This window comes from Odontomachus brunneus, unplaced genomic scaffold (assembly GCF_010583005.1).
Source record: "Odontomachus brunneus isolate Ranch 3 - 2012 unplaced genomic scaffold, Obru_v1 Obru_scaffold_007, whole genome shotgun sequence".
NCBI lineage: Eukaryota > Metazoa > Arthropoda > Insecta > Hymenoptera > Formicidae > Odontomachus > Odontomachus brunneus.
The window spans coordinates 933,771-953,577 of record NW_022639457.1 but is presented as its reverse complement, the minus strand read 5'-3'; the positions used below and the strand labels follow the sequence as shown (position 1 = coordinate 953,577).

The 19,807-nt window shown below is 35.8% G+C and overlaps 2 protein-coding genes across 5 annotated transcripts in view; one reads left to right on the top strand and one right to left on the bottom strand.

Moving 5' to 3' along the window:
* Window positions 1-924: 924 nt before the first annotated feature.
* On the top strand, window positions 925-3,620 carry LOC116854034 (RING finger protein 37). The gene is made up of 2 exons (XM_032835506.1): window positions 925-1,687; window positions 1,779-3,620. The coding sequence occupies exons 1-2, from the start codon at window positions 1,062-1,064 to the stop codon at window positions 2,653-2,655; spliced, it is 1,503 nt and encodes a 500-aa protein (XP_032691397.1). The 5' UTR covers window positions 925-1,061; the 3' UTR covers window positions 2,656-3,620.
* Window positions 2,764-19,807, bottom strand: part of LOC116854031 (vacuolar protein sorting-associated protein 13B) — an 18,679-nt gene continuing 1,635 nt past the window's right edge. Inside the window, exons 1-38 of one of the 4 annotated variants that reach the window (XM_032835497.1) lie at window positions 19,435-19,521; window positions 18,998-19,175; window positions 18,801-18,879; window positions 18,516-18,691; window positions 18,292-18,395; window positions 17,911-18,160; window positions 17,653-17,840; window positions 17,360-17,569; window positions 17,147-17,285; window positions 16,915-17,032; window positions 16,693-16,835; window positions 16,399-16,571; window positions 16,096-16,272; window positions 15,738-16,026; window positions 15,450-15,612; window positions 14,985-15,372; window positions 14,660-14,795; window positions 14,325-14,492; window positions 13,992-14,209; window positions 13,595-13,814; window positions 13,320-13,524; window positions 12,883-13,060; window positions 12,449-12,775; window positions 12,164-12,367; window positions 11,863-11,978; window positions 11,446-11,797; window positions 11,237-11,359; window positions 11,033-11,152; window positions 10,648-10,911; window positions 9,906-10,538; window positions 9,736-9,831; window positions 6,036-9,621; window positions 5,534-5,938; window positions 5,055-5,231; window positions 4,803-4,973; window positions 4,539-4,732; window positions 4,098-4,439; window positions 2,764-3,991 (exon numbers count right to left, since the gene is read on the bottom strand). In XM_032835497.1, coding sequence (XP_032691388.1) covers window positions 3,761-3,991; window positions 4,098-4,439; window positions 4,539-4,732; window positions 4,803-4,973; window positions 5,055-5,231; window positions 5,534-5,938; window positions 6,036-9,621; window positions 9,736-9,831; window positions 9,906-10,538; window positions 10,648-10,911; window positions 11,033-11,152; window positions 11,237-11,359; window positions 11,446-11,797; window positions 11,863-11,978; window positions 12,164-12,367; window positions 12,449-12,775; window positions 12,883-13,060; window positions 13,320-13,524; window positions 13,595-13,814; window positions 13,992-14,209; window positions 14,325-14,492; window positions 14,660-14,795; window positions 14,985-15,372; window positions 15,450-15,612; window positions 15,738-16,026; window positions 16,096-16,272; window positions 16,399-16,571; window positions 16,693-16,835; window positions 16,915-17,032; window positions 17,147-17,285; window positions 17,360-17,569; window positions 17,653-17,840; window positions 17,911-18,160; window positions 18,292-18,395; window positions 18,516-18,691; window positions 18,801-18,879; window positions 18,998-19,175; window positions 19,435-19,521 — 11,328 coding nt within the window. In that variant the 3' untranslated portion in view covers window positions 2,764-3,760. Of the gene's footprint in view, window positions 3,992-4,097; window positions 4,440-4,538; window positions 4,733-4,802; window positions 4,974-5,054; window positions 5,232-5,533; window positions 5,939-6,035; window positions 9,622-9,735; window positions 9,832-9,905; window positions 10,539-10,647; window positions 10,912-11,032; window positions 11,153-11,236; window positions 11,360-11,445; window positions 11,798-11,862; window positions 11,979-12,163; window positions 12,368-12,448; window positions 12,776-12,882; window positions 13,061-13,319; window positions 13,525-13,594; window positions 13,815-13,991; window positions 14,210-14,324; window positions 14,493-14,659; window positions 14,796-14,984; window positions 15,373-15,449; window positions 15,613-15,737; window positions 16,027-16,095; window positions 16,273-16,398; window positions 16,572-16,692; window positions 16,836-16,914; window positions 17,033-17,146; window positions 17,286-17,359; window positions 17,570-17,652; window positions 17,841-17,910; window positions 18,161-18,291; window positions 18,396-18,515; window positions 18,692-18,800; window positions 18,880-18,997; window positions 19,176-19,434; window positions 19,722-19,807 lie in introns of those variants that run through there. The other 3 variants (XM_032835496.1, XM_032835498.1, XM_032835499.1) reach the window with 3 other exon arrangements.

Sequence of the window (19,807 nt, the reverse complement as noted above, 5' to 3'; positions counted from 1 at the left end):
TTTTACGTGGTTGTTTGGAAGATGGTAAAGGATATTTTACTTAGATCGATGTATTTTACCTGCATAAATAATAATAATATAATAATCATAATAAATTAATAATAATAATAATAATAATAAATTCACAATTATATTTATTTACTTTTTTCTAGAAATTAATTAATGTATTAATCTACTGTTTTAATTCATGCATAAATTGATTATACTATGTTAGAAAACAATATATTCAAAGATAGATCTTTGTCGCGCCATTTCATGGCCAAATGGTTATCTTTGCAGCAACTTCCGAATACGCGGTTTAGAATTTAAATTTTAGGTATAGATGTCGTTACTCAACGTATTCTGTTTAGATGACTAGTAGCACTAGTAGCCACTGAAATATAGGTCGAGTTTTTTAATTCATCGATGGATCCATCGCATGATGTGCAAATGCAGTGTTTCGCTGTATTTACGCATCATGCGATGGATCCATCGATGAATTAAAAAACTCCCACATATATATGTCACTTTTGATCAGCAAAGATAGCCGCGACGAAGATTTCCCCTCACCACGCTGACTTCATATTCTGCGCCCATAAAAATATTTTACGCTCTGTCCAGATATTCCTACGTCTATGGCTGATATTTATAGTCAAATCTTATATTTAAGACCGCTTAAGTTTATCTTCAGATGATGTACGGGTTATTTCATTGGCTACGGAGTATCTAAAGATGAACTTAAGCAATCTTAAATATAAGATCTGACTATGAATACCGGTCTATGTGTAGATCCTTAAGCCAGTGGCACACGATGCTTGTTTCGTGCTGGATAGCTTGCTGGGGATAGAAATATTCTGTTTTGATTGGTACATTACCATCCATCTTCAGAAATGCACCAATCATAACAGAGTTTTTCCATCCAGCACCGTGTGCCACGTAGACTTTAGTCTACATTTTCAGTGCGTGAGCAAACGCAGTTATGTGCTCAATTCTTCAGTAAAGATAGTGGACATTGATTAATAGTGCATGCAAAGTACTCTTTGATATTATAATGCTATTATCGATTTACGAACAAACAGAAGATGCTTTTCAATTTTTGTGATCCTCGGTTACGTCCAGAAATTGAATGCAGTAATGTTAGTACAGAAGGATACGAAGTAACCAATTTGATAAGTGGTTCTCGCAAAGGTTTCCTGGCGTATTCTTGCATCAAACCACCAATTCACATTGACATCACATTTCTTTGTAACATACAAATAAATCATATATTAATTTGGCCATCTGTTGGATCACAGAAGTCATCAGGCTTTCGACTTTACTCCAAAAATACCAATGATGGGAACACTCCGTATACTTTATTGTCCAATGGTTATTTAAGCTCTCGAGATGCTGGACTATTGTTTCATCCGGCAGACATTGATTCCAAACAAATCTTTGCTCCAGCAAATTTCTTAAAACGTTACATTAAAGTATCCATGCGGTACTTTACTGCAAATACTCATAGTTTACGTATCACTATATGTAAAACAGAAAATTCAGTACCAGCATTAGCAAGGATTGAAGTATGGGGAACGGTATCACCACGTTGTGGAAAAGATGTTGTAGCAAGTGTGTATACATTATGGTACAACCATCAAAACACCTTTGTAACAGAATGCAAGAGTAGTACTAACTTTATAAATACTCCAGACAATATAATAACCAACAGGTATTTTTAACTATATATAATTTATTATGCACTTATTTATATATATATATATATGCATGTATGTATAATATGAATATGTTTGTATTTTAAGGCAGAAAAATCAGATATCTCTGGAAATTCCTGAACATTTCTTAGATCCAATTACATGCGAGATGATGACTCAACCAATTATATTGCCTAGTGGTAAAATAATAGATCAAACTACATTAGAAAAGCATGAACAGCATGAAGCAGTTTGGGGTAGACCAGTATCAGATCCATTCACTGCTGTTCCCTTCAATGAAGAACGGAGACCAATCATGGCTACTGCTTTGAAGTTAAGAATTGACAAATTTCTATTGGAGAATAGCAATTCGGATGAAATAAAAAATATGCCCAGAGTTTTGGGCCGTGCTCCATCCTCGATTGTAATGAGAGACAGGAGAATACTTGAAATACCAAGGTGTGTATTAAACAAGAACTCACTAAAAAGGACCAATGAAGATGCCAAATTGAATGTACACAAGCAAATGACAAATGACACACAACGAACAAAAAAATATTGCCATAAACTACCAGCTGTTATCACATGCCCGAAACGAACCACTGCCAATGTTTACTCTAACTCGAAACAAGTTGTGAAAAATTTAATTGCCTCTCCATCAACCACTAATAATTCTCGCAACTGTAATGATAACAAATCGGAAAAACTGCCAAATGATATAGAGATTATTTCAGACAATAGGATAAATGCTCTGTTTAAAGAAACAAATATTAAACGCTTTAGCGCATCAGAAAAAGTGGAATTACACAACATATCGAACAATTGTAAATGTTGTAGTGATAGTATTCTTTATAGACTGCCTTGCAAACATGTGATATGTAGAAAAGTATTGTTATCTATTGAAAATAGTCAATGCAATTCTTGTGGACATTGTTACAAATCAAGCGACGTGGAACGGGTTCATGACAATATTTTAAGTATATAAAGATATTCCGAAACGTTAGATTGTATTATTTTCTTATCACATAATTATATCAGATATTCTGATATTTTATTAAAAGATTTTGTAAGAATATGTTAGTTACTTGCCATATATCTCAATCTTGTTTAATTTATTACTTATTAAATTTTTTATATATGCACAATATGTAAAATATATTATTACAACATTAAATTATTACATCGCAATATTATATGATTCATAACAATTCCAATGATGATAGAGTCGTTCATAATATTTTTGGCACGTAATATAAATACATGTTCATATAAAGTCAGTTTATAAAAATTTGTTTTTATCTTTCGTACACATATATGTATCGTATATCATATATGATCATTTATAAATAAAGTTTAGCATGTTTTTTTAATTTGTACGTTTTTGCAAGAATTAGTATAAATAACGCTCTGTAAATATTTTATACAATTTATGTTTTTTACTTAACTCATATGCTGAATTTACAATAAAATCCATACATCATAAACTCGTGATAAATGGTTTTTAAGTAAAACGAAAGCGTTAATATATATGTGCGATATATTTTAATAAAAATAGAAACGGACCTCTCCAAAAAAAAAGTACGAAAGCTTAGAATCTTGATTACTAACTTGATAACTTGAATCTTGATAACTAAGTAAGATTTGAAGAGGCAAATTAATCGAAGAAAAATTCCGATACGTGCGTTTGACATGCTGGACATAATTATCCCCCCATTATCATATTAATATTATATAAAAGAAATATTAGTATTTAATAGCACTAGACATCCGTGTTTGCTCCTTATTTGCCTCTTCAAATCTTACCGTTAGTTATTCTAAAAAGGAGCTTTCTATAATTTTTGTTAATCTTGATTACGTTTACTTCGGTATTTTCGAATCTCTAATTCACATGGTAATACTGTTTCCACGTGTATGGTTTTGTAAACTCGAAATACATAAAATTTCCAAAGATATCGATAAATTCGTTTCAGTGTATCCAAGAGTCATGTTGAAATCGAATGTACTTAATTTGATCAATCGAATTATATGGAATATTCGCTCTAGTCATTGTGTGCGCTTGCTTAATTGCAACTGACTGAAAATTTATCTTATTACAAAACAGCAAAACCAAAACCCTGATTTTGTCGTTTGGCAATGTTGAACAACGACAGCAAGTAATTACGGGTGTCCGGACAGACATAAAATGTAAGTGTATGTTCCGGATGAGGAGATACTTTTTCAAAGGTGTCAGATTGCTTGTCACTATTAGTTGACACACTGGCTAAACCGGTGCTGCTCGTCCGCACATACTCTGCAACTCGCGCCCTCATTTCTTGGTCCATCTGAAAGAGGAAAAAACGAATGACAAGTTCATCTTTACGTTTTGCGTGACTTATACTTAGCGAATGTTAAGCTCATTCATTTTTGTTAGATTTATCCAAGTTTTACCTCGTGCTCAGCTGGTGATAACGATCTGCTGGATTGCGTCGCAACTGGTGGACAATACAAGCACAGCATCGTCGATTCCGTGATATGATCAACGCTAGTCAGTTCTTTCAGCGAGAATATTCTTTCCACACTGTCTTCCGCCATATTCACCAGCAATAAAGCTTGCCGTGTGAGAACGAGCGTAACCGCGCGATTGCTACCTTGATGAATTACGTGATCCGCGCTGGTCACGTGAAGAATACTGTCGTGACTGTGCTCGAGTAGAGATGACAAACGCCACGTGTATCTCACGGATGTGCTATTATTGCCAGTGGTATATTGCACTATTGGCCTTTGACGTGGCTATAAAAAGATCAGATTACGATAATAGAAATTATGATCAAATTATAAAAGAATACTTGGGAAATGCTTATGAAACGCTTATAAAACGCTTAGGTTTACCGTGGGCAATGAGTTCCATCCAGCTCCTTGTAAGAGTCCTTGACCTGTGAGAGCAACTAGTTCTGCAGCACCACTCAGTGGTTTGGTCACGACGCCGACCAGACCAAGACCGACACCAGTAACTAAACTCTTAGTCGTTGCCTCGCCCGACCACACTTGCTGTAAAGGATGATGTGCCAAGCCAGCAACAGCCGCTGATTGATAATGAACAATTAGTCTGCATACAGCACAATGATGCTATTTTTGTTAGAAAGAAATGATTACCGAGTAAGTTCATTCCAAGACCAGTCAAGCCTTGGTAAAGTCCCTGCGCCATGCCTTGAGGACGCATTCTGCGCGACTCCTCTTGTCGTTGTAAGTGCTCTTCGTCCAACGTTAACCGGTCTAAATTCCGTGCGACACTGGATGCCAGTTTCGTTACGGAATTCACAGTACCTGTGAATGAATCAAAATGTTTAATCGTATACGTTTAAGTGCTCGAAATAAGCGAGAAGTATACACCGTTAGTTGCTGTACCTGCTGTCACGTGTTTCATCAAACTGGCTGAACCGTGTGTGATACCAACGATGAAACCCCATGGACCTTGTAACAGTCCTTGGAATGGAAGTGATACGAAATCTCTGAGACCAGATCCAAGAGCTTGTGCCAAACCTCCGGGTGACCCAAGTATCTCTAACGATCCGACCACCCAGCCTGTAGTCGCATCAAACAAATAATATTTCGCTATTTCATTCATCACATTCAATTATTCTTCTCATTGATCTTTATAGTCGTATCAAATTATACTGAATGCAAAAGAAATCCATGAATTTGTTTCTTGCAATAGAATACACACACGATTTCTGACATCATAATCCAAATCAAATCAATAATTATAATTCAACACAATTAATTAAATAATCATTATTTAAATAAGTCAATCAAATAATTGCCACAAGGAAACAGGAGCTTTAAACAAAGTTTAATAAGTATTCGAATATGAATATGTGACCGACCTGCTCCGAATATAGCTCCAGATAAATAATGCATCGTAAGCGCGTTGCCAAGTCTATATGGGGTGGTGAGTAGATTCTTCCTTTCGAAAATGCCAAAATATAATGGGGAATGATCCAAGGCGACGTATAGTCGCACAGATGTGTGAACGCTTAATAAGATGGACAACGGTTCTATCACGAAGTTCTGCAGTCGCAATGGTCTGCTTAAAATTTTCGAGTCGATCATAATGTAATCCGGTATATACGCTGCGTTCGACACGGCTACTGTTTGCATTCTTTTAGGGCTATCGCTCAGTATCAGACGCGGCGGTATCATCGATGTCGCGTAATCCAACAACTGCGTTATATACGTGTCCTCGATATATGCGCTGATAGGCGCGATTTTCATGCGATATTCCTTTGACGCTGCAGCAGAGAAATATATATTATTATCATTAGTATACGCACACACATACACACAACTGTAGATGTATATATCTTATAATTATATTAAAATATTTACCTATCATGTTTCCGTTCACCTCCCAAGCGTACTCGATGGCTATCAAAGAATCCCGTTTGATCTGTTCCATATTCGTTATTAGACAATTATTACTGTAGAACACCATCTCCCTGCTTGGCAATGGATTCTGACTTATTAGCACCACTGGAAAATCAAAACCACCCTGATCGAACAGTTGATTATCTAACTGAAGGTCGCCTATGTAGCAACACAGATTGATGAATCTGGCTCTCGAGTTTACGGTAACGACTAAATCTGTCATGGACAAACTCGCTACTTCGATTCTCTGTGCATTCTCGTTGACGTCGTGGAGAATAACGATAGTGCAAGAGCGCAAGTAAACTGTAACGGAGCCTTCTTTGGGATTAGCTGGATTAATCTCGTAAGCTGGTCGCGTTTGATTGTCCTCAGTGGAAGCTTTTTCGTCCGTTATCTTTGAGATCAATTGTTTCGAGCTCGACAGCGAAGGAAGAACAGGTTCTACAGGCAAAAGATCTTCTTGAGCCGAAAAGAAACTCGTTAGCGATGTCGAGCTGCTTGTACTCTGTATGTGGGATAATATCTTATCCTCTTCCGCTCTCTTCAACGAAGCAGGACCATGTGTCGTCCCGTCGTGGTCTTTCGCCGTGCTTTTCTTACGTAGCAATCTGCTTCTGATGTCTTGAGCGGACACTTCCACTTGGGAGATGGGTACGATACTAATGTGAATCGTATAACAGCGACTCTGCATTATGAGCTTCACATCGCCGTATGATGGTAATCGCAAATACTGATCTATCGGTGTGGACGACAACGCAGACAAATTTACTCCTCTGGACCACTTTAAGTCCGCTCTCGCCGTTGGTTGATCGTACGGCGGCTGTATGGTGGAGAACAGCAATACGTTCGACGCGTTTGGAACCGCGGTGTCGGGCAGTCGATTGCTGACGCAGGGAAGCGAGTAATGAGACGTCGCTCCACTGTCGACTTCGCATATCCACGTGAAGTGAGCGCTATCCGATAAGATCTCGTTGCTACTCTCGTCGGCTTGGCCTAGCAAGATCTTGAAGCAGCAGGCGTTCTCGATCAACAGTTGTGGATGGTTATCGGTGTGCACCACGATGAACGTGGTGCCCTTGTCCTCTTGTGTCGTCACAATCACCGGCATGGAGGCGCAGCCGTTTGGAATCGTGACGGACCTGCGGCTCATAGCTTGGTCTACTCTGATCGGACAGGACCATCTGTGACCCAGACTGAAGGATATATACAGCACGAGCGGTTCGACGTTGCTTTCCGTATACAATGTATACCACTGCACGATCGGGGTGCCCTGCTTCTGATCCTCTGATGGTGAAATATTCAGACTGTAAGGAGTGAGGTCGTAGGGTAATTGCAGGCCGTTTGCTTCCTCGTGCACCGCGAGTGTGGCCACGCACAATTCCTGAGACGTCAGATTAGCAATTACGTGACTGCTCGTGACGCGCACCAGACGCATATCTTCGTGCATGGAGGAATTGATGCTCAGTAGAGAGATGCTCATGCCGCAATCAACGGATGTCTTAATATTACCCTCGACTGGTATAAGACCACCGATTCGAGGCATGTAGAAGCTTTGACTCCAGTCGGGTCGCGTTAACTGCAACGCCTGGGACGTGTAGTACGTGTCGCCGATCCCGACGCCCAGGTGAAACGTGCCTTCCAGCTTGGGCGGCGTAACTATGCCGTAGTGCGGAATCTGACAGAGCTCCGTGTCTTCCGACACTAAAGAGATGTGACAGCCTAGCGAGTTCATCACAAAGCACCAAGGTTGTAGCTCTAGCAGCAGTGTGCTGGAGACCAAACCCGCGTCCTGATACTTCACCTGCACATGTGTCTGTGGCTGTTCTGCGGATATCCATTCCTCAGAGTCGTCTCCCTGAAACGGCCACGGTATTTCGTCCTTCCGATCTTTAAGATCTCGCAGGATCTTATCGATGTCTTCGACATCAGGTCTTCGAAAGAACTTGCGTTGGTCCACGGAACTGTACGACAGCGGCACGTAAGGATTCGACGCGGAGACACCGGATTCCAGTTGGAACGTCAACTGATGAAAATGCTCAAACGTGCCGGGACAATACAGTTGCTGACACTCGCCGCGACCGTTTATCGTCGTACTCGACGACATCTTCAGAGACGGCGTCTCCATCTGGACTTTAGCTGGTACCGGTAGATGCGATCGGATCATGTAAAGTGGGCTGAGTACAGCGAGGATCTTTGGCTTATCTTGTATCGTCTGCGTTACTATTCGCACCCAGATACTCAGGAATTGACCACGCTCTTGCAATGGCACCTTCACGAGCCAAGGCTGACCCCACTTGATGTTAGGTTGCAGAGGAATGTCTCCGGTCCAAGATAAGTGCGTTAAGTTCGTGAAACGCAGCCGCATAGCCATCTTCTTGTTATTTTCAAGCATGATGGACGATGGGAAGCTCTTGCCCGGTATGAGATACACTTCCTTGGAAACCGTTACCTTGGAGCCGACCTCTGCTTCGTACGTGACCAATCTCATCTCAAAATTGTCGATTAATTGATTGGAGATCATAAGTTGCCCCGAGAACGTCACTAGTTTTTGCGTGGCGGAAAGCGACGTGACGTTCACGAAGATCGCCGTGTTGATCGTCGAATTATTGAACTCCACCACTTGGACTCCGTCCTTATTGACAGAGAAAGGTCGGCTCCATACCCAGGCATTCTCCTCGATCGATATCCGTATCATCTGATTGCCTATCTGCCGCCACGAGTAAAAGTTGCATTGCTTACTCTCGAGCAGTATGCTGTCTCCTGTGCCGCTCTGTCCGAAGCGAATCAGTATATTACTATCGTTGGCGATTACGTAACGCGTCAAAACGATTACGTTCTTTTTTTCTTCATCGAAGGACGCTAGCCATAGTTGGGCAGAGACCGCGAGGGTGTGAGTTATTGCCGGGCCGAATTTTAGCGTAAACGGGTTGCACGTTAACGACGTGTCTACCTTATCCGACAAAGACAACTGGAATCTTCCTTCTAAAGAGTCCAACACTTCTTGCATAGACAGATGACTATAGTCCAACACGTGTACGCTCAGAGTACCACCGACATCGAGCAGCACGGAGTCATCTATCCACTTGTTAAGTACCAAAACGGCTCCTTTCTGTTCCACGGACATGAAACACTGTATTTCAGGGATTTTCCCGTTCAATGTATATCTGTCCAACGGTGGCGGCAAGCTGTTGTATACAGTCGTATCAATATGATTGTACAAAGACACATGAAGCACGCCGATATTCAAGGCGATCTGTATGTTCGGTATTATCAAGGAATTGAAGTAAGAATCGATGCGCAAGCAGGCCGCGAGCGCGCGGGCGGATACGACACTCTTCGACATAGGTCGTTTATCGTTGGACAATATAACCACACGCCATACGCAAGCCACTGCTCGCGCCGGTGCCTTCTCCGGCAGATCCAACCGGTAGGAATCAGTCTCCGACAAGTAGAAATCGGCATAACGTTGATACGATATATGACTGTCGCTCCAGTACTCAACAACGCAGGGAACTTTATCGATGTAGTCACCTTCGATATTCGCTGTCTGTATAACAATAATATAAAATAAATTAAAAAGTGCAAAAGTACCGTAGCATAATTCTGAAATGGAAGAAAAGATTATTTATCAATTTGATAAATGACTAGTATTATGACTTACTTCAAACGGCACAGGAGACACGTGTATCTTTGTTAACGTTCGCGGTTGCGGATATCTCCAAGCCATCGCTTGCTGAGGATAGGTAAAGAATACTACCTGTAATGAAAAAAAAAAAATTAGGTGCTCTCTACTTTAAGTTTTATTCCAGTTTTAAGTAATCGTTAACTAACTTGATACGGAAAGGGTAATTCGTCTGCAGTGCCGTCGATAAATTGGAATGCACCGGCCTTGAGATCATCTTTATAATGCTGTTCAGTCGACAGTACAATTTGCTTCTCGTCTTTATTTTCGCCCTCAGAGAAGGAGGCAAATTCATTTAAAAGCAATTGACAATCTTGCATAACCATTTTTATAATTTTTATCTGGTCCGGCCCGAAGTCAAGATACAGACTTTCACTGTCAGCCTGTATTTGTATTTGTGGAATGACTTCAGTACTATACGAAGATTCCCAAAGTAAGCAGGTCGTTATGTTGCAACACCATGGGTTCAACAGCACTTTAATGTTGCCATTTAATATCGCAGATATAATGAACGAATCTACGGATAAGTTCGAATATATCCTGTCCGGTCTCGAAAGTGTCGAAAGGCTTCCATTCAATGACGCCAAACTGCCGATAATTTCTGCTCCGGAGTCAGTCTTTAAGGACAGCACAATCTGTCTTGTACTTAAATGTAAATCAGGTACACTGAATTTCCTCGACTTTGTCGATATCGCCAAATTTGGAGAATCCGCGTGCACAGCCTCTTTTCCATCTGTAGGCACTTGCGTTGCAACGTCGCCCCTAATAAAACACGATAATACCTGATAAAACATAAAATTGAATTAATTGTTGTGAAATGTACAAGTTAAAAAACATACTTCACATATATGAAATCTCACATATATGGAATCTGTCTCATATATAAAATACCTTGTTTTGTATATTGTAAAGTTTATTGAGACGAGACAACGAAAGATGAACTTTTGTCGGTCGTCCCATCTCAATGAAGAACTGACGATTTTTGCCTAGAATCGTTTCGGACTTTACAGTTGCGAAAGAAGGCGGGATACCCGTGTCTGGATGTGGATCACCGTGTTTCGTTTCTATCATGTAAATTTTGAAATCCTTTCCAGTCGGTACTGTATTCAAATTTTGTGTATCGCCAAGTGCTATCGTTACGTCGAAACAAGATACCTGCAAATTATAAAATATCATTAATGGAAATGAAGAATATATATTTAAGCAGTAAAGTTACAAGTATTATTATTCTTTATAGATAAGTATTCTTTATAAATAAATATGTGATAACGCGTACCTGTATCTTTTTAGATAAATATTGTTGAGAGAAGTAAATATTCGGTTGATTAATCATTAAATAAAGTAATGGCTGTTTTGCATTATCGTTGTCATCTTCGCTGTCAGTTTTTGGTATATCCTATAAGAATAATAAATATTTAAACAGCAATTGAAATATGATAGTCGAACTGTAATATTGCTGAATTATGTGACTATTGCTTACTACGTCATTCTCTAAATCAAGGAATGTGTTCTGAACTTCGTAAAGAATAAATGTTATTTTCCCGCAATTTACTAAAAATTCAAAGGGTAGAAACATCATAGTTTCAGCACCTGTAGGTCTTCCCTGATACAAAAGGATTATTAGTTTTGAAATGAATAACATTACCATGTTTACATTTTATATTTTATGAATGTATAATAATAACTTACAATTATTGTCGAATGCATACTGGACATTTCAAAATCGACACCACTGTCTTTTGCGAAATCGAGATCTGAATCATCCGATGTCTGCTTTAGCCAGCCGATAGATTTTGTATTTTGAAATCCCGAAGAAAATTTTTGAGCTGTATTGTTAGAATTATTTCTATCTTCTATATTCTCGAAACTTCCGGACAATAATGTTTTAAACTCATTATTGAGAGTTGAAATCAATTTAATTTGATCTAAATTTATTGTTAATTCTATGTCTGTAATGCAATTCACTTCTATAGCGCTTCCACAGACTATCGTGTTCGTTTTAAACATGACAGCAGGCGCAATAATCAAGCAGAGATCAAATCTGAAATTAAGTATTAAAATAAAAATATCTTAAACATATCGTACATGCAACTTCTAATTACATACTTTGTCAACACAGGAGATGTAGAAAAATATGGATCCAAACTACTACCATTCCCCAGTTTATTCCATTCCAATGCAGGATTCTCATTCATCGTATACAAATATGATTGAGACATTCTCTAAAAGCATAAAGATAAAAAGTACCATCAATAGCATACAACTACTAAAAATTAGTATTGATGCAACTCAAGAAATCTTATTTTTCATAAGAGTTTAGATTGAGTATAAAATATACAAATATATGCGAATATAAATGATATATGTTTTCGAGATTTTCAAATAATAACGCTTTTTGGTAACGAACCTTATTGATACTTAGCTGATAATTCTTCCACGTAGTAGTGTATACACACACCCCTTTAATGTTAATTTGATACTGACGATCTTCTACAGCAGAACCTGGTACATTCAATATATTTGTTTGAGCAGCCAGTTGATATATGTCAGTTCGTAACGGAGTTCTACAGATTGGATTTTCCGCATCAGGTGTAATACGAATTCCGTCCAACTGTAATATCGAAAAAGATAATGATAAATTATCTGAATCGCCAATAAATTATTAAGATATTCAAAAACAACGCTTTGTAACCTGGAGCATCAGTAAATCATATTGCAATTTATTTGCGTCGGTTGAGGCTGGCATCATGAGTCGAAAGCCTTTGAACTCCAAATGTATCAATGGTAATGATTCATTACTCAGATTGGTTATATCGATTAATGGCGTTGCCATACTTTTACTACGAGTTACTTCCGCGCTTTTCTCAACGGATGAACTCAAGCATGTAAAAGGTTTTATCAATTGAGTATACTTGCTAATTAGACTAAGCGGTAAGATTACGTCGACCATCTGCATTTTTATCAGTATTTCAGAGATGTAGCCATTTGTAGATAATGTAGAGTCGATCAGCAACTCTTTCTAAATATAAATGTGGGAATATCAAAGAAAGTTATCGCTAATTTGTAATTAATTGTACATTTCATTGTGATTTGATTAAAATGGAATATACTAAAAGAATAATTTACCTTTTGAGACTTGTGACGTTTGTGAGTGCCCCAACGCGTGTACACGTTTCCTGATTTTGCACGGGTAAGCGTAAAACTCACGAAACCAGAATCATCGACTTTCTCCAAGTTATCTTCTCTTCCACAAAGTACTAGCCCGGCATATTCACCAACATCCCAATGTAATGCATATGGGCTTCTATCAAATTACAGCAAAGTATTTTATAAAAATTGTAGTCAAACTAAATAGCAAAAATATTATATAGACATATATATAATAATTCATATAATAACATATATATAATAATTCTATATATAGAGATAATAAAATAATTCTCTATAAATATTAGAACTATATCTAGAAAAAAGATATGATAAAAATCTTTAAAAAATGTTCTGCTGTATATTCACAAAGTTGGTAATATATATGTACAAATATTTTGTAGAAGTTAATTTACCTAACGTAGTGGAATATCGTTGCAGTTGTTATTTTACTTTTTAGTTGCATATAAACCGATTGTAGATCCAAGGATGTTATAATATCCTCTAATTCCAACATTAATTTTAGAGAAGACATATTCGCTTGCCCCATGATGTATAATTTGGTCGTTACTTTCGTTATAGTCCACTGAATCCACGCTGTTAGAACTAAGCCATCCTTCTCTATAAGAATTACGCACATGTATTAATTTCGAAAGCAAGCATATATATAAGATGAGTGCGTTTAACTCACCATATCCTAAGTCGTCTTTCGTTGTAGATATAGTTGAATTAGTAGTTGTGTCTTCCGGATATATTATTTGAGTTGGGCTGGACGGAGTTTGTGGTATAACAGGGAGAACAACTTGCGTCTCATTGTTTATTTGTGGTATAATCATTTTGTTCTCACGGGTATCACACAGAGGTCGCAAAATCTTCATGATATCTAATGCTATGTTGCTCATAAAAATAACCTAGAACATATAAAAGAATATTTTAAAAAATTTACGATATATCCGTATACTACATAATATATAAATATAATATAAATATAAATAATTATATAAATATAATATAATATAAATATAGTATAAATATAATATAAATAACCAGAGTATAAATATAATATAAATAACCTATAAAATTGATACCTGTTCTTCCGAAACTGAAACAATGATAGGAGAATTATCAATATGTACACAAACGCTTAACGCAGTGAGCGTGTTCGATTGTGTTGCAGCCGTTTTAGTAGTGAGAGCTACTGTAGCATTCAGTGTAACTTTTTTTATAAAGTTCTTTTGTGTTTGTTGTTGTAAGGTGTAGCAATGAAAGTCAATAAGACTTAATGTCCACGGGAAGCTTTGTATTCCTACGATAATCAGAATAATAATAAGATATTGTTTATATACTGTACATAGTAATATAATTTACAGTAATATGATATAATATAATATAATATATAGTAATATAATAAACAGACTTACGATAGGTCCACATAGATTCTGGTAATTTAACAGGGAGATTCCGTAGATGTGGGCTAAGCATCTCAGCGTTCAGATTAGATGAATGTATGAGAAGACTTGGTAATTTTACTATCATTATTTGCAAATCTTGATTTTCTACCAGAGCTCTTTCTTTGGCCTGTTCTATGCCTTGTAATATATTTTATTATTTTTTAAAAATAAGATATAATCCGTAAAAATATCTATCAAAAAAGGCGGAAACCAGTAGCGAGAACAAATCTTTCGATAAATTTAAAAGTGATTTTTATCTGATTTCTACCTCTTTTTTTTGTTCTGCGTATGATTACAATATTTACCATCAGCGCCAATACCACTCATAGTATTGGATGGTATATAAATAACAATATGTCCAATATATCCACTCAGCACAAGACTGCACCACCACGAATACAACTCTGCCAATCTGACCAATATTCCGGATTTCTGTAAGTTCTATCACAGATCATGTCTCCTTTAACTTTAATGCTACGTAACATCAATATTATATAAAAAGAATTAAAAGATTATCTCGCTACAGCAATAAATAAAAAAAAATAATAATAAATTACGCAATCGCTAATATAATATGTAAATAAATGTACATATATATCTACAAATACGAGTGTGTATAGATTTTGATACCTGTTGTTCATCTTCCATCTTAGATTCACTTTTCTTTTGCGTTTCATCGTTCCGTAACGTTTTCGACTTCTCCGTTATAGCTGATCTTTTCTTCTCTTTATCCGACGAACTGTGTACGCTTTCGTGCAGACTCGGGAACGTTTTCTTCCGTGTACCCGTATCAGATGATGTACCTTCGATGAGCATCTGTTGGCTATCTGAACGTGGTACATGCGCACTTTCGAATTTGTGATAAGTAGGACGATATTCTAGCCATTCGAAGAAAAGCGGGTCTAATGAAGCTCTGATCTCGGCTATTTTAAACGAAGTAAGCGGTGGATGCGTCTGCAATTCTATATTTTTAGGAAACTGAACCACAATAGATAAAAGTGGTACATTTCCCATATCACTGAAAATAAAAAGATACAAGATTATTTAAAACTTTTTAAACTTTGTCGTGTACATTATTAAGATACACGTACAAACCTTTCACCACGATTTTCTGGACCTGAAAGGATAAAGGCTTGCTGCGAATCATTGAAAGCAAATATTTTTACAGAATCTATGTTCACTTCGTTTGATACCGTGACTGAAGATGAAACATTCTTGCAGTTTATATTCTCTAGATATAACTCTAGATATACTGGGGCTGCAATGTGTAAATAAATCTTTAAAATTACATTTTAAAATATAACATGTAGAAATAGAATATCTGTAACATAATAATTAAATTTTTCGACTTAAAAATATGCAATGTTTAGTATTTATACGTACATTTTTCCTGACAAGCGTCATTAAAAAGAGTAGAGCTGACAAGTGGATTTGTCATATCCATGGGATTAAAAATAGAAGTTACTATAAAGGCTGCAGCTATTATCTTTGCTTTGGTGCCCGTGATTGTGATGCTATCAGATTGAAACGAATAAGACTTTTGAACCATGTCTACATTTCGCCAATATTGAGGATACAACAATATCTTGGATGATGCTTCCACTGAATAAGGCATTATTATTGAAGTGTTGCAAGTTTTTGTTAAGTGGAGTTGACTTTTTGCTCCAGTCACCTGTAAAAGAATGTCGAGATTAGTCTTATTAAAAGTGTTTACGATAATATTGTATATAACGTTGCTTACTTGTATGTCAGTAATTGCATGGCACTGAGTAAACATTTCTGGCGATAGCTCTGTCAATTTTGATGCACAAGCCACAAGTCTAAACGGATACATGGGCTGAACTATAGTGGCGATTGCTTCATCACATTCAATGGTCGCAAAAGGATCATCCGTAAGGGCAGGAGATGGCGGAGTAGTCTGAGAAAACGTGGTCAGCGGTATGTTCAAAGGAGGTAACAAGCAAAATAAATAAATAAATAAATAAATAAATAAATAAATAAATATATATATATATATATACATATAATAGATTGGATATCTTACCCGAGTTTCAATAATTTTACGTTGACGTGGTACGCCTGCAACGCAATGATCTGCCAGTTGTAATTGTAACGACGCCTTTTTTAAAATTAATTTTGTTTCCGTCATCGATACGTTCTCCTTGAGTGCTTCGTATTCTTCCAATGTAACTGGGGGCAGCTCGTCAACGAGAGGGTCTGAAATCATGATTGAGCTTGTCAGATTCAATTTACAATTTTTATTTTTATATTTAAGACTTTTATTTAACGTAAAATTATAATTAAACTAAAAGAATAATTATAACACGTACATATTTACCTGGTTTTATTACAAGGTAGGGGTCATAATCATAATTTGCTGCAGCTTGTTTAATATTATCGATACGATGGAAAATTCCAGAACATAATCTAATTGTTAAGTCGCTGCCAAGATATCTTACTATCCTGCGCTCCTGAAAATTGCTATAAAAGATAAGTTATTTATAAACACCTTTTCTTTTTTATACTTTTTACATGCAAATTATCAAAATTTTTCAAACACCTGTATTCAAAATTTGGTCCAAGTTCGAATAACCTTTCGGGAGTAATATCGTCGGGCAATTCAACATAATATACATAATCCATGACAAACGCTTGACATCTCTCTAACAGTTTTTCATCTAAAAAAATTAACATTTTATTACCTTCTACAAAATAATATATGTAAGCATTTCCAATAATAATATTATTAATTATTATTATTATTATTGTTATTGTGATTGCTATTACTATACCCGTGAATGTTGTCAAGTGATGATCTACTCCTTGCTTGTAATTTCTCTTTTTTCCTTTGTTTTCTATAGCTTCTTTATCAAATAATGAATCTTTCAAATAGTCAGTGTTCAATTTCCCAGCTATTATGTAAAGAGGCGGCTATAATAATAATTTATCTCTTCAGACATTTTCTTCAATTCAGTAATAACATAAAATAACATAAATTACTTTACCTGTGCACCATCAATAACTTCTAAATATCCACAACTGCATGTTTCTCGCGGATAAAGTCGTATACATGCCACTCCAACTTGGAAGGTCGTCATTGCAATTCCTTGAATTAAAGTATCTATCACAACCCCGTTTAACTGAAGCGATAACAACGATTTGTACCTAAGTTTCCGAGATTTATAGAATAGTTGTTCTTTGACACTTTCAACAGTCTGTAGAAACCCATAAAATGTAATTATTCATTCCCAAGTTATTTATAGTATTAAAACAGTGCTACACATACATCATATCATACCTTAAATGTTAGAGTAGCATCATCTATGTAAAGGCCTAAATGTACAGTATGACCAGAATAAGCCATTTGTTGCTCAGCAGACCAATCATTGTCCCAATCAACAGGTAAAACGGATGATACCATGTCCCACGCCCATCCACCCCAGCCAACTACATCTGTAGAAGTTGCCGCTACTTGATTCATGTCGTCTAAAACGTTAAAAAAATATAATATATTGAAGTTAAACTTGTTGAAGGCAATACATAAACAATACTGAACCTTGCACGATATCTTCCCTCTCGTCTACAGTAATGGAAGATTTCTCCTTACTTGGTGGAAACTGTTTTGTTTGCAACGCCATTACCAAGGCCGCTAGTCTGAGAAGCATCGGTACTTGTTGTTCGGTTACGCTAAATTCCATTTTTTCACAATGAAGATCGAGTCTCGTGATAGATGCTCTCTTCGAGATATTATTATGATATTTTATAATCATGCGGATTGTCATTGAGCATCGATATAAAACGGGATCCTACACATATCTCTGAGTTAATATATAAATTAACTTCTTTTTAGATTAAAGCTTTTTTGTCTATTTTATCTATTATTTTTTGTCTTCAAGGCCTTTACAAGATCTAGATTTGCAGAAGAACTATATAATACCTGATATATTTCTATCTTGCCTGATGCATTCATTTTATCCAAACATAATGTCAAATCCTGGATAGTTATAACTTTCCTAAGCATCACTTCATGAGCGTTGACTTCTAAACGTTAATTATATATATGTATTAACACATTTTTATCTTTAACATAATTCTATATTGTTTGATAAACAACATGATATTTTGCTCTATAATTGTATAGAAAGATTGTTAAAAAGATACCTGTAAAAGCTGGTTCCCACTTGTTATCGACAGTTTGCATACTTAAAAATCTAACATTTACACTAAGCACAATATCCTCTTCTACATACTTCAAGATGAGATTGTTGCAATGAATAGTGATATTATTAATGACCTTTGTAACTATGCTTTTTATATATCCAGATGGAGCTTCTTCTCTATTTTGTAAGAAATTAAAAATATATATATTTTTTTTAATACTAAATTATTAAATAAGAAATTTTTAATTATATATTTTATATCTAATTATAAAAAATTGGTACTTACTGTACCACCTCTTTTCTCCTCTGTAAAGCCGTTGTACTACTTTCTGTGGTGTTCTCATCTTTCAACTTTAAAATGCACTCTGCAAAAACATAAGGTCATCAATATTTATCCGAGTTTTAATATTTTTTTATACATTTAAACATTTTTAATACATTTTTAAACCTCCATTCTAAATTTTCATATTGTGTGTTATTTACCTATAGTATTAATGGTAACAACTATTGGTTCAGAAGTAATTTTTACCCAAGGAACGTGTATCAACAATTCATGTATATGGCCACTAACAAAAACAAATGGAAGATTAAGTTGTTCTTCTAATACCTCTAGCCGTAAATCTAGATTTTGAAAGGATGCATCTCCACCCCATAAAGATACCTGAAAGTTTTTCATTTAAAATATTCTAAAGATACTGGATATATTTAAAAAATTTTTTAATTTTGGAATAAGAACAATCTTTCTCTTTCTCTCTTTCTCTCACTCAACGTTCTTATAATTAAGGAATAAGAGAAACACAAAAGTATTTTGCATATTTATATTATATATTCCTTACTTTTGTTCTAAATTATTCATACAAGATGATATAATATTCAAAAATATTATATCAAATATAAAGTCAGTTGAATTATGTACTTACTTGTGATTGTTCAGGTTTAAAATTTTTTACATATTTCTCTACATAACTGAGAATCACTGGTGTTATATAGGATTCCAATTTAAACATTGTGTTTGGCAAGGCAGGATATTTAGCATATTCTTATAGACTTCTTTAATTAAAAACAACACAAATTGTTTTATCAGGAACTTCTCTTCTCTTTTCTCATTATAATAAATAATATATAATTTATATCATTTTTTATGTTCTCATTGAGATAGTATACAATTTGGAATGAATCTTATATCTTAATACACATGTAGGTTTGCCTGAAAATTGGAGAATAAATTTTATATGAGTTAAACATATATATATATATATATATATATATATATATATATATATATATATATAT